The sequence below is a fragment of the Ochotona curzoniae genome, unplaced genomic scaffold (assembly GCF_017591425.1).
Source record: "Ochotona curzoniae isolate NIBS_2020 unplaced genomic scaffold, NIBS_Ocur_1.0 scaffold_1852, whole genome shotgun sequence".
In the NCBI taxonomy this organism is placed as follows: Eukaryota; Metazoa; Chordata; class Mammalia; order Lagomorpha; family Ochotonidae; genus Ochotona; species Ochotona curzoniae.
The window spans coordinates 19,720,492-19,735,187 of NW_024467087.1; the positions used below are offsets into that span (position 1 = coordinate 19,720,492).

A 14,696-nucleotide genomic window follows, 5' to 3' on the forward strand; every position below is an offset into this window, starting at 1 on the left:
ATGAGTATAAAACAGGTTATTGAAATACTTATCTTTTTACTTCTCTTTGCTTTTTTAAATGACTTTTATTCCTTAAACCTATTCTCATTTTATTAATATAGCATTATATTAAATCCATCGAAACATTTCAATTTTTAAAAATGCGAAATTGTTAAATATAGTCACATTTACTATTATGGTGAAACGGCTGCTCAAATGAGCTGACCAGGACATATTCCAGAAAATTATTAAGAAGATGGACACAAAGAATATTTAGCAATCATAAAATTAATATAAATTAGTGAAGAGATTATATAGGAGGTCACACAGTATAACCCACTAAGATTATATGATAAAGCTTTAAAAACAGGTAATGTTAAACTGAAAACCTTGATGGCACAAATATAAAATATCGTTTCATTTATCAGATCTAATTTGAGCATACTACACTAAAATCATATGCCAAGAATTTAAATCTAAACAATATACTATCATCAGAAATATTTTTATCTGAATTATGATGGTGAATATTACCTTTACATACCCTTTATTGCTACACTTCAAAACTCTGCACTTAACACAAATTCAACAAAGCAATCTTTATGACAGTATGCTTCAGATATTTTATAAGACAAATACAAAATTTCATTTCTACTTCTTGGCCATTAAATAACTTGTAACTTATGTTTGCTCAAACACCCCTGTATTGGAGGTACAAGCGTGAAGACATGCTGGAGCATGATCCATCTCTAGTCCTGAATAAGAGGAGGACTCCCAAAGAAACTGTTAGCTCTACCTTGACAATCTCCCAATGTCTATGTGTACAATACCATGATACAGCAAGTAGTAGCATGCTGCACTTGTGACTGTTGCTGAAGCCTATGTGATTGTAATAATATGGGGGAAAATAGGCGGGGATGGGGAGGAATCTCTGTGTCTACGATAACTGAGAAAAAAAAAGTTTAAGTGGCCATAAAAACAAACCATTGGTTACTGAACACGAAATTTTAACTACAAGCAAGCCAATTAAATTCTGCTGAAATTGCTATTGATACTCAAGATGTATTAATACAGACCAAGTGACAAATCAAAGCATATTTCAAGAAGTTTCATAGTAATTTTTAGAATTAACTTTACTCTAAACTAAAATAACATTAAACTAACACACTCGACATACTATAGCTTGTAAAAAATAGCATTCAGGTGTGACTAGAAGGATTCGGACCAAAAATACCTAATGTTAAGCCATATAAAAATGTCATAAAACCCTTGGGGTCACTAAATGTTATAACTAGCTTATATTCACCTTTTCATTTGAAATATTATCTCAAAAGTATGTCTCTAACAAAGCTTGATTCTCTCTATAATAGAATTAGAACTAAAAATGTTGTAAGTCCAAGGATAAAATCAGGTCTTTTCATAATCAAGAAGGTTTATAACATCGAAATCATTGGATAAGAAAGTCAACACTTGGAATAAAGTGATTAAACGTTTCTACTTAAGACAGAGTTCATACAAAGGTCAAGATAGGTAGGACTGTCAACTTTCTTACAAATGACAAATCCTATGGAACATTCCCCCTGGAAGTAAATTTGTTACACTTGCTGCAGGCAAGAGTGACTTTGGCTATTTCATATGTGTGTTGTGAAGAAACATTGTAAAAATAACAACAGGGAATTGTAGCGTAGTGGCTAAAGTCCTAGCCTTGAATTCATCAGCATCCTAAATGGGAACTGGTTTTTATCCAATTGGCCCTGCTTCCCATGCAGCTCCCTGCTTGTGGCCTGGGAAACCAGTAGAGGATGGCCTAAAGACTTGGGAGCCTGCACCCACATGGGAGACCCAGAAGAGGCTCCGGGCTCCTGGCTTTGGATTGGCACAGTTCCAGTTGTTGCAGGCGCTTGGGGAGTGAATCATTGGTTAGAAGATCTTCCTCTCTGTTTCTCCTCCTGTCTGTATATCTGACTTACCAATAAAAATAAATAAATCTTAAAAAATAAAAAGAAACCCACAACATAAGGCTTTGTATAATGTAATCACAAACACATAAAATCCATTAACTATATTGTGTACAAATTCAATATAATAGTATAAAATGTTCTGTATTGCTTCGTATTTCATCTATGTTACTGTAGTAATTACTAACCTGTTCCTTAACAGTAGTATTCACATTGGTCAGGTAATGCTGACATATCTGACAAAATACCCTCATCTGTTTTTTCAAACGAAGTAAGTCCTCCTTGGAAGAAACAAATAGAAAACATGGTTTACTGAAATGCTCTACTACAAATGTTTTTCTACAAATACGCACACACATTTATATATAAAATCGTTTTTACTGATACATATAATCATATAAATCAATGTGTATTTGATTTACAGCTAGATCTAATTTTATCGTTTTATCTTCCAAATGGCAATAGTTAAAACACCTGATATATTAAATGATAGGGCAAAAGTAATAATAGAAAAGTTAAATAAAATGGGTTCAGCCTGAACATCACATTTTGTGAAAATGCTAACAAATTTTAGCACAAATAAGATTCAACTTTTTCAATATTCATGCTTTGGTTTGTTTTCTCCATTTTAATTTTTAATTTTCCAAGTACATGACCAATCATATAAAGGCAGATAAACAAACAGGTAAATAAATACTATTTTGAAGGCCATAAATAATGCTTCTTCAAATGTAAACAATTCTAAATTTTTAAAAAATGATTGATACTCTTGAATTATGTATCAAACTACAAAGAGAATATTAATGGTACATGTGCATAAAGACATGAGAAAGCAAGACAGACTTAACTGAAATAATTGGTTTTATTAAAGACTTGTTTGCTGAAAAGTGTTGATTACATTTAATTTAATGGAAATACAGCTAAAACAGCACAAACCTTTGTAGAGCTGCTCTCGGTTATCTTAGCAAGCTGCCAAAGGATTACATAGTGCGTACACTGCAATGCGTGGATGACAATCTGTAAAGAAAATCAAGAGAACACATTTAAAGTTCAAGTCTTAAGACTTTACTCTAAAAGGTAAATATGCAATTTGAAAACAAATAAAAACCTGCTCAGGCATGTCTCCATTTTCAATTCCGGTTTTCAAGAGTTTGTAGTTACAAGCAAACAAATCCCACTTTGAAAGATCATGAGCACTGGAAAACAAAATTACGTCACATTACAAAGCTAATCAAGGTGTGTTAGACTGCAGGGTTCACAAAATGTTACAAAACTAATACAGTAAACTGATTAACATGCTGCCATAATAAAAAGTAAATGTATCTTTTAAAAAAAGATAGATGATAATTTATAAGGCACTCAACTCAAACCATAACTTAATCAAGGACATCTCTCCCAGGAGACCAAGTGTGGTCATGAACTTGGTGACAGTATCACCTACAATTCACATGAATAGATTTGAATATACACATGAGTAGTTTGAATAAGTCAGAAACTTACTTATGAAATGCTGTGATCCTTTTCAGTGTTGATAATACCTGATATGCATCATCTTCATCAGGTTCTTCACCCTATGAATATTAATTATACATTAAAAACAAAGCAGGCAAAGCGAAAAATATTATCGTATCAAAATACTGGTACCAGTTTAAAATCAACAGCATCCACAAATTAGCTTTGTCATTTAATCTGTCAATTTGGTCAAATTAAGACAACTGTGGCTAAGACAAAAAGTCAATACAAAGTTGCTATCAAGAGTACATCTGAAACAATAAGGAACCAGACTGATATTATTCTCCATTTTACCATTAAGTAAACTGGAGGAAAACTATGAAGATACTTAATATCAAAATAATAGTGCGACAGCAAAGAAAACCACACCACAAAAGAAAATACCTAAAAAACAAAAGCTACATTAAATATAGTAATTGTGAGCAAGATATATCACACAAGTAAACAGGATTTAAAAAAAACCACATCTAAATAGTAACTAGATATTCTCGTCCTGTCTAGATATCTATATATGTATACAAACTTTTCCAATTTAAATAAGTTCAATTTTGGAAAAAGCCTGGGTACATGAAAACAAAGTTGTATAAGCATCATTGAATTCCAGGTCTTTCAAAAAATATTTACTTGTTCTTAAACTTTTTCTACAGAGTAATTAAACCTTAATAATAAACACTTGTCTGATTTCAAAATAACTAGTCCTAACCAGAATCATATTCAGCCAAGATTAGAACCACTAAAACTTCTAAGCATGTGATCACTAAACCAACATATTTGCACAAACCTCCTATCAGCAATAATGTTATGCAAAAAAGTTGAATAAGTAACTGATAAAACAGGAAAACCAGTTATGAGAAATCCCATTATTATTTTTACAGTATTTATAACATTGGAACAAAAATGACCAAGAACGCTGACAATTATAATATTTTTTTACTCAAATTAATCAAGAGAAAGTAATTTTTAATTAATAAATGGCTAGGAGAGCAGGTGTCAAAGACCTAAATGCCCTTCCTCACGCAGCACTGACAAGTACTAAAAATCCCATGAGTTTAGGTTATCTGCTCTCAGCCCTCACTTCTGTTCCATTAAGAGAAAAGAGGTGGGAAAGTTCCTTTTCTTTCACATTATGCTAGGTCAGATTCTTATCACTTTCCTGTTTTCATGGAGAGTAAGTCACAGCATGAAAAAGCCTGAACACTTTTTCAACACATTGCTAGGGACTGTCACCAGCATCACTATCTGGGTGACTACACAGACAGGGGCACAGTGACAAAATGCTAATACAAACCTCCTGCAGAAAATCTTCAAGAAGACGGTTAAATTTATCTGCTAATTCATCAATCAGTTGGCTTCTTGAAATATCAACTCTGTTGAAGATTGTGAACTCTTCATTGCAGAGTGCATGGTAAGTTTTAGAACATGCCTCCAAAACGTCTGTATCTGTGTGCTTCTCCACAATGTTCCGGATCTGTCGCAATAAGGCATCCAAATGCTAGAAAGAAAAATTCTTCTCATTAAAACTAAGACATGTAGAATAGTACTAAGCTTCAATTCAAGACATACATTTTAAGGTGTTTTTCTACTCATGGTGAGCAAACACACAGAGTCATTTGTACTTTCTTCCAAGCATTAAGGGGAAAATACATCTCATGAGCATGCACACAGGCATTTGTACTGTATAGCTAAAAAGAATAGTTCATTTAATGTAGTACAAGTGTTCAATGAATATTAGATGTTTTATTCTGTTCTCTTATTAACAATTATCCACCAATTTTCATTAATAAGCACTAATATAGTCACAAAATGACCAAAAAAGAAGATATTCCTGTGGGTATGACATAAAGTGAACCCTTATCAACACCATTCTCTAAGTTCAATCGATCTAAGACTTCGAAAGTAGTTTTCGTTTAATATTGCAAATAAGCTTTATTAAAACATAAATAACATGACAGATTAATTAATTATGCTTCAAGGTTTGCTATACACAGAAAAAACTTACCTTTTCTAATCGTCCAGTGGTATATATTTCGAGATCAAAGTACTGAGGCAATTGTAACAAATTAGTCACCTTTTCAGCATCTATAGAATACTTTGAGATATAAAGATCATGTTACAAATAACAGAAAATGGCAAGTAAACACTGTAATCTATTTTAAGTAACTCAAAAAGAAACCTGTGATCTCTGTGACAAGAGGCTGTTGATTAAACTTACTTTAGCTAGCAACTGAGGAAGGGCCACAGCAAAAAGTTCAGTGATTTTTGTCCTGTCATCCAACTGGGTTTTCTTTTCTTTTGCTGTCAGCACCTTAATTAACACAGATTTGACAAATATTTGTTAAGCCCATAAACAGTATTAAGTGCTCAAATTTCAATGAAACATAAAAATAATAACAGAAATAAATCTTAGGCATGGGATACAAAAATGTATACTATAATACTATAACCCTAATGTTACACAAAAGAAAGTAATTTAACACGCTATATCAGGAAGTTAAGCAGCATACAGAAGGTCTCTCAGTCCCATCCCCACCCCACGCCCACCCCAGTGACACTGTATTTTATATAGAATAAAATAACTGTAAAAAATAAAAAACACTGTCATAGAGCATCATCTCCGCTTACTCCAGAGGCTGTGGACCACGCATTATGAATTGAAAAAGGTAAACTGCAAATCAGCAGTTGGAAAAAAACAGAATAAAAAGTTTTAAAAACCAGAAATAGAAAAAATTTATTGGCTGTTTCAATTTTTAATGGAATTTTGCCTTACCTATACACTCAAACACATTACACATATACTCAAGTGTTTTTAGCTTCACAGTAAAAATATTTTAAAATTCTGTGCAACTGTAAATATGCAAAATTACATACTATGTAAGATTATATTAGTAACATACCAGATAATAAGAATGTATCAGTTTTAATGAATAATCCCCATTTTTAATTTCTAATTTTATATAATAACAAGGATAGGAAATCAATAAATAAACCAAAACACAAAAAATGACCTTTCTAAACTGGTGAGCTACATGACTTCCAAGCAGTGGAAAATCACTACATCTTGTTCAATAAAATATGAAACCAATTCAAATACCTCAAATTGCTAACGCTTATAAATTTGCTAATACCACACATTTCTAAGCACAAGTTATTTGCAAATAAAAATATAAGTTTCAAAAATTCTCACCATAAACAAGGACTTTTTAAAGACACTAAGGAAAGAAAAATATTACTTTAGAATAGTGAAAATACATTGACATACCCTTTTTCCCGTCCCTCTTCCCACAGGAGGATGACATTCAGCTGCTTGTCTAATAGTACAAAGCATTATTTCAATCAGAGCACTTTCTTGCCTGTCTGTCAGTGCTATAAAAGAATTTAAAAATAAGAGTTAACCTATTTCTTCTCCTTACCTGCCACTTACATTTATTACATAACAATTTCTGCTGCCTGTGAACACAGTCTGACCTAATGTACTAAAGAAAATTCCATTACAGAACAAATTAAACCTTCCTGAAATCTCAGCATTCCAAGTTGTCCACCACTGATCTACACATTTTAGCAGAGAAAATATACAGCCAGATATTTAAAAATGTATAAACATCAATGTGGCATCTTTCCTTATAGCGTAACACACACATGAAAACAGAAAGGTGTTCTGTCAATTATTTTAACATAAAAATAATTACAGGCCAGCACAATGGCTCAACTGGCTAATCCTCTGCATGCAGTAGCTCACATCCCATACAGATGTAAGTTCATGTCCCAGCTATTCCGCTTTCCATGCAGCTCCAAAGCCTTGGGACCTTGTACCCACATGGGAGCCACTGTTACAGCCATTTGGGCATGAACCAGCAGATGAAAGATCTCTTTCTTTCCTTCTCTCTCTCTAAATCTGCCTTTCCAATCAAAATAAATAAATCTTTGAAAAAAGTGAAATGAGCAAAATGTTTTAAAAACTGTGTAAACCAAAAAAACAGAATTAATCATGCTTACCTTCCTCTCCACTAAGTGGTTCCTCCAGCAACAGGCTATTCATACATTCCCAGTCTTTCAGCAGCTCAGTAGCACAGTCCCACATGCTATCCACAAGGTAAGCTGCATGCTCGTGTAACTAAAATTAAAAAAGAGGAATGGGCTTACATACTGTCCTTGAAGATAAAGAAACAAAGCTTTTGTTGGCGTGATATTAAAATTCTGAAAAGTCATCTATATTTGCTTTCTACTGTTAAGTGAAGAAAGAAAAGAAATTGCCTAAGCAGACTGTAGATAAATAAACCAGGTAGCATCACTCAATGTTCTTCCAAAACAACCAATAAAAAAGTTACATGAAAATTAATTCTCATAAAGAGTGCTTATCTGGATAAAACATTAGATCATTTAACTCTGCATCCTCAAATATACTTCACATTTTAACTGAATGTGAATGATAGTGGCTAATTAAACCAGAAAATAATGTACTTGTCAAGTCAACAAATAAACAAATCATTCTCCTCAATCTGAGAAGACCCTATGCTTGCCAGCTCATTGTAGGTGTTCAATGTAACCATGATGTCAAAATCTATTAAAGGTAGTTTCAAAAAAAGTTTTAAAGCTATAAACAACATTCCCTCATGAACCTAGAGGGATCTTTTCAAAAACCGGCAAAGAAATTCAATCATGAAGTCTTCAAAATTTGTGGAAAATGAAATGTTCTTCTAATTCTATCTTCCACAAATTTTTTAAGTGCCTTCATACATAAGGACGAACCTGACAAGAAATTCTGAAGGGAGTCCTGTATTAGAACTCTCCTGGTGCAATAGTGTTGCACGCTGATCCTCTGCGTTAAGTCTGTGCAACCTACATGAGAGCTACATTGCAACTCGGCTGCTCCATTTTCAACCCAGCTAATGGGCCAGGAAAGCAGCAAAGGATGGCTCAAGTCCTTGGGCTCCTGGCATCCACATGGGAGATCTGGAAGAAGTTCCTGGTTCCTGGGTTCGAATTGGGTCAACTTTGACCAATGCAGCCATCTGAAGTCAAACAGCATTCAGAAAATCTTTCTCTCTTCTCTGTCTCTCTCTCTCTCTGTAACTGACTTTCAAGTAAAATAAACTCCTAAGTAATGAAAGGAAAAAAGAATCATCTTAAGGAATGAAGAAATTTTTTTTAAATACAATATCCATTCACGTAAGAAACTGCCAGCAACAGATAGTATAGGAAACATCTGCAATCTGTTAATAAATAACTACATAACACTACATAACCATAACATAATTCACTTTTAAATACTGGTATCTATCTGCACCATAAGATCAGAAACGATTAAAAGTATGTCTCTTATCACTACCTCTACTCAACACTCTAGTTATAGCCCTACTCAGTAAAATAAGGGAAAAAATATAATTGGAGAACAATGCTGGAAAGGAAGAAGCAAAATTAATATAATGAGTATTTATATTTTAGAAAACACCAAGAAATCTATTTAAAAATCAGTAAAGTAAGTAAAATTGTAGATACGAGTTCAATAATCAGATGATTATGTCTCTACACAGAAACAGGTAAATAAAAAATTAAGCCAAAAGACCACAATACCAATGAAACAGTATATAAATCAGAAAGGAAATTTTAGTTCTCTAAAAATCTACTAATCAAATAATTTTCAACTTTAATATTAATATCAATTAAAAACTTACATTGTGCTGGATTTTTGTTAAGAGTTTGTTTACATGGAATACCTCAACGATAACTAAGAAAATAATTACCCACTTTTTCAACTGGGAACTGAGATGTGGTTACTAAACGAAGATTACAGAAAATAGTCCAACTAGCAATCAAAATTTTCTAACTCCAAATTCCAGTTCTCTGTGTATATACATAGATTGTAATGTTTGACAAGCTTGCTAAAAATGTAATTCATTTCTTAAAAAAGTTTGTGAATCTCTGTTCTATTCAAAATGTTCTGTGTCACATGAGTTTAAATTTTAAACCTTCCCCGGAATTCTTTGAATGAAAATATAAACATGGGCAGCTAATTAAACTGCCAACTGCAAAAGCAGAATCCCACATGCAGGTTCAAGTCCTGGTTGCTTAACTTTAAATCCAGTTCCCTTCTAACTTGATTGGGAAAGCAGAAGATGGCATAACCCCTTGGGCACCTTCACCAATCAACAGGAGGCGCCTGAACAGAATCCAGGGTGCCCGGCTTCAGTTCGACCAAAACCTGATCATTGTGCTCATTTGGGAAGCAAACCAGCAGAAAGATCTTTCTCTATTTCTAGATCTTTAAAAACACAAATAAATAAGTCTGCTTTAAAAAAAAAAAGAACAAATATTCACTAACCTCACTTTCAAGAAAGAAAAAAACCAATGTCTTAACAAGGTTGGCATTTGGACCTTGTCTTCCCCTTCTTTTCATCATTCCATCCTCCTCCGGATCTCTACGACTGAAGAGCCTGTGACAAAGGACACATTAATATTAAAACACATTTAATTTCAAGAAACCCAATGCCTGTATTCCACACATAAGCAACTAGTAAAAGAATAAAGGGAAACTGAGGATGGCACAATGCCACCTCTATGGGATGCCTGGGCTGAGTTTCTTCTGTCTTCTGTTTCCAAATTCACCCATTCCTAAATACTGTCAGTATTTAGGGAGTAAATCAACACATAGGAGCCCTCTGTCTCTACACTTCTCAAATAAATAAATAAGGCAAGTGTTCATGGTAGCCATTATAATCCTGCTTAGGAGTCCTATATATATTGGAGTGCCTAAGTTCAAATCCCACCTATACTTCCAATTCAAAGTTCTTGTTAACACATATCACACACCACGAAAAGCCAACAGTTGTTGATGAGGGAAGTACTTGGGTATCTGTCACCTATGTGTGAGACCAGGATTGATTTCCAACTTCCTGCACTCAAATACACAGCCTAACTATTTTGGGAATTTGAAGACTGAATTAGTGGGTCAAATAAAATGAAAAAGAATAAAAAACTAAGTACACATTTTTATTTGAATAAACACATATATCTGCAGTAAAGTCAGCACAACAGTTAAGCAAGTGCTTGAGATTCCTGCATTCCACATCAGAATGTCTGGGTCCAGCTCCTGACCCTGGTTGCATCTCTAGCTTCCTGCTAATAAGGACTTGGGAAAGCAAAGGTGACATATCAATAACTTCTGCCCTGGCACCCATGAAGGAAACTTAGAATGATTTCTAGGCTTCTTTCTTTGAGCTTGTCATGTGAGGAACAAACCAGGAGACAGAAGACCTCTCTGTGGCTGGCTATGGTATTCTGTCATTCAATAATATTTCAAAAATAAAAATAAATAAAATTTAGCATATTTTTGCCTAATATCCTTAAAAAATATCTACACTGAGTAGCCTCAGATACTTTTCTTCATCAACAAAAAAAGGAAACCAACTCTGGATAGAACACCAATTGGACATTTCATAAACTCACATCACAAAATTAGTTATCATGTAATTCAAACTTTTGACTTTAAACGTCATTAGATAATATTTTTGTGATTAAATATTCACATTATTAAGAATTCCTAGGAGTCTCATGTCAAGAATTAGAACTAATAAGTACCTGAAGAACAGCAGTTAAAACATCAGGAGTAAAGTAAAAACAAACTTATGACTAAATATGTCAGTGCATGCAATATTAGGAATGGAGCCAGATAAAAAGAAGAATGAAAAATGAGGAAGAAGTCATCCTAATATCTTAATATAGGATAAATACAAGTCTTAAAAGACATTGCCTCTATTTCCTCTTAAAGAAATAAACTCACTAAATTAAAGAAAATGGAGAACTCTAATCTGTAAAATTACAGAGACCGCCATTATGGCACAGAAGATCAGGATGCCAGCCACAGCACCGGACTCCTGTATGTGCTCTGGCTCAAATCCTTGCCCTTTCTGTTTCTAATCAGCTCCATGCCAGCATGCCTGGGAAAGCAGCAGCAGAAGGCCCAAGTACAGGGCTCCTCCCACCTATCTAGGAGATAAAAATTAAGCTCTTGGGACTTGGTATTGTATTGCCCTGCCCCAGCTATTGTGGCCATTTGGGAAACAAGTCAGCTGATAAAAGAATGTCTATCTATTTCTCTCTTTTTATTTTATTTTATTGTTTTATAAATTTTTCATGATTATGTTCCACAGACACAGGAATTCCACCTTGCACCACCAGCTTTTTCCCCTATACTATTACAATAGTATAGTCATTCAGCAACAATCACAAATCTAGCATTCTGTTAATTTTGTACCTCAAAAAAAAAAAAAAATCAATCATTTTCAACAATGTGAAAGTTTCAACCAAACACAAACTAACACCACTGGAGACACAGATAATTGGCTCAAATACTTGTGCCCCTGACATCAATATGGAAGACCTGAATGTAGCTCCTACTTCCTGTCTTCCGCCTGGCCCAGCCCTGGCTGTCACAGGCACTTAAACAGTAGATCAACTGATAAAACAACTGTGTCTGCCTATTTGCCTCATTGCCATTCAAATAAAAACTTGAGGAATCTCTGGAAACAGATAAATTAAAAAGTGAATATACTGGGCAGTGCAAAAAAATAAACAAAAAGAAACTCATACATGAATTTTTGAAAGACCTCATGTATACACGGATTACAAAGATTTTTTTCATAATTTTAAATCCATTTTATAATATCCTTGAATTTTTTTGGGTACCTATAAATAGTATAAATTAACTATTCTTAAAGCATACTTTAGTAAAATGATCTGATGGGGTGGGACTCTGGTGTGGCAGGTTAAGCTCGCATCTCACAGCAGCTTGAGTTCAAGGTCCAGCTGCAACATTTCCAATCCAGCTTTCCACTAATGCAGTTGGGAAAAGAGCAGTTGACGGCCCAGTCACCCACATTTGAGAAATAGTTAGAACTCCACACTCCAAGTTTTGGCCTGATCCAGCTCTGATAGATTTCTCTTTCTCTCATCTTTTCCCAAAATTGCCTTTCAAATAAATAAAATAAATCTTCAAAAGCAAAGAATATTATCAGAAATACAGATTTACTTTTTGTAGAGAAATTCTCCAGCTGCTACTGCTACTGGTCGGTGAGCAGAATAAACCAGATGATAAACATTTTCACAATCTTCTGCAGTAAGAACTTCTTCACTACTCCTAAAAAATTAAACAGAAAGTTAATAATGCCATTATCTTAGGCATATTAAGAGTACAAAATTCAGGCCAATATATTTCACATATTTGCATTAAAAATAAATTAACATTACCTAATTAGCATCCATTGGCAAATGCTGATGCCAACAAAAGAACTGAAACTTATTGCAAATACAGATTATAAAATGTAAATACATCAATACTGAAGGTAACAGTATGGCATGGATGTTAAAGACAAAATACGGAAATTTAAAAAAATGATACTACAGTAGTACATTAAATACTTAAAATGTGTTTCATAAAAACATAAAGAAAAAAACCATTAATGTTAGTCATCTACTTATCTAAGAACAAGGAAGAAAACCAGATTAGGCAAATGCTAAGTTATACCAAATAATTAAAAATCAAACACTATGCCAAACATCTTTAATTACAATCTATCATTGGGAAATCTCACTAAATTACAGCAATCATCATCCTGAGTGTATTTGTATTTAAACAAAAAAGCTTAATAAATTCTTCTTGTTAATTCATCCATTACAGGAACCTATCAACCGAAGAGTTCCAGAGTGAAATGTCTTGTCTTTCTCCCTTGGGACAACATTCAGGGTTCTAACACTCTGGCAGATCTTTTCTTTCTCTTATGCTTCTAATCGTCTCTAAATCAATTTTGGTTTTTACCTTCTAACCACAGTGAAAAGCAAAACATCAGGTTTTAACTCAAATAGCACTTTTTACTTCTGTACTGTGCTAAAAAGCTTCCACAAACTGATTTTTAATATATATTATTTCTTTATGACAGGGAGAGAAATTAAACTATTCAGTTTTAAGTTTTAAAAAGTTTAATTTAGGGCCCGGCGCGGTGGCGCAAGTGGTTAAGTCCTCGCCTTGCACGCCCGGGATCCCATATGGGCGCCGGTTCTAATCCCAGCAGCCCCGCTTCCCTTCCAGCTCCCTGCCTGTGGCCTGGGAAAGCAGTTGAGGACGGCCCAAAGCTTTGGGACCCTGCACCCGCGGGGGAGACCCGGAAGAGGCTCCTGGCTTCGGATCGGCATAGTATCGACCCGTTGCGGCTCACTTGGGGAGTGAATCATCGGATGGAAGATCCTCCTCTCTGTATCTCCTCTCTGTATATATCCGCCTTTCCAATAAAAAATAATAAAAATAAATCTTTAAAAAAAAAAAAAGTTTAATTTAGGAGTTGATGCTATAGAAGAACAGGTGGCGTTGCCACCAGTAATACTGGCATCTGACAAGGACACTGCTTCAAGTCCCAGGTGTCCCACTGCAGATCCCTGCAAATGGCCTGGGAAAACCAGCAGAGACACCATTCACCTCCAAGAATCAAGTGGAAATTCAGGCTCTTGACTTTAGCCTGGCCATTTGGAGAGTGAATTAATGAATAGAAGGCATCTCTCTTTCTAAAGCTACCATGTAAATGAATTGTTAGAAAACAATAAATGAATTTTTAGAAAAATCAAAACATGTAGAACTGTGCTTCTTTTTCTTTATTTTTAAAGGGAAACCAGCCACTCTTTTCTTTTTTAAATTTATTTATTTTTTATTGCAAAGGCAGATATACAGAGAGGAAGAGACAGAGAGGAAGATTTTCCGCCCAATGATTCACTCCCCAAGTGACCACAATGACTGCAAGTTGAGCTGATATGAAGCCAGGAGCCAGGAGCTTTTTCTGGGTCTCCCACACAGGTGCAGGGACCCAAGGTTTTGAGCCATCCTTGACTGCTTTCCCAGGCCACAGGCAGGGAGCTGGATGAGAAGTGGGGCTGCCGGGATTAGAACCAGTGCCCATATGGGATGTCAGCACGGGCAAGGCAAGGAATTTAGCCACTAGGCTACCACTTTTAATTACTGGAATGTGGACCATTTCTCAAAAACAGCGAAATTATCATACCATGACAAGACTGTTGTAATAAGTGATATTCCTATTCTATTGATAAACATCTCAGTTGCTTTCAAAAGTTTGGCTTTACCCCCAGCCGCCCTCAAAAAAGTGCTAAACTATGAACAGGTCAAGTTTTCACAATATGAAAGTTTTTCCCTGATGGGATAAGACAAATTGATATTGCCATCAGTTACAAATTAAGGAGGGCCAGTGT

The 14,696-nt window shown here is 34.6% G+C and overlaps 1 protein-coding gene across 4 annotated transcripts in view; it reads right to left on the bottom strand.

Annotated features, from left to right (window-relative positions):
* Positions 1-14,696, bottom strand: part of STAG2 (stromal antigen 2) — a 146,313-nt gene that overhangs the window by 39,350 nt on the left and 92,267 nt on the right. For all 4 annotated transcript variants that reach the window (XM_041000175.1, XM_041000177.1, XM_041000174.1 and 1 more), the window contains exons 13-23: positions 12,475-12,582; positions 9,769-9,880; positions 7,443-7,560; positions 6,709-6,812; positions 5,662-5,754; positions 5,449-5,538; positions 4,738-4,941; positions 3,438-3,508; positions 3,046-3,133; positions 2,874-2,954; positions 2,126-2,218 (exon numbers count right to left, since the gene is read on the bottom strand). In XM_041000175.1, coding sequence (XP_040856109.1) covers positions 2,126-2,218; positions 2,874-2,954; positions 3,046-3,133; positions 3,438-3,508; positions 4,738-4,941; positions 5,449-5,538; positions 5,662-5,754; positions 6,709-6,812; positions 7,443-7,560; positions 9,769-9,880; positions 12,475-12,582 — 1,162 coding nt within the window. The remainder of the gene's footprint in view (positions 1-2,125; positions 2,219-2,873; positions 2,955-3,045; positions 3,134-3,437; positions 3,509-4,737; positions 4,942-5,448; positions 5,539-5,661; positions 5,755-6,708; positions 6,813-7,442; positions 7,561-9,768; positions 9,881-12,474; positions 12,583-14,696) is intronic.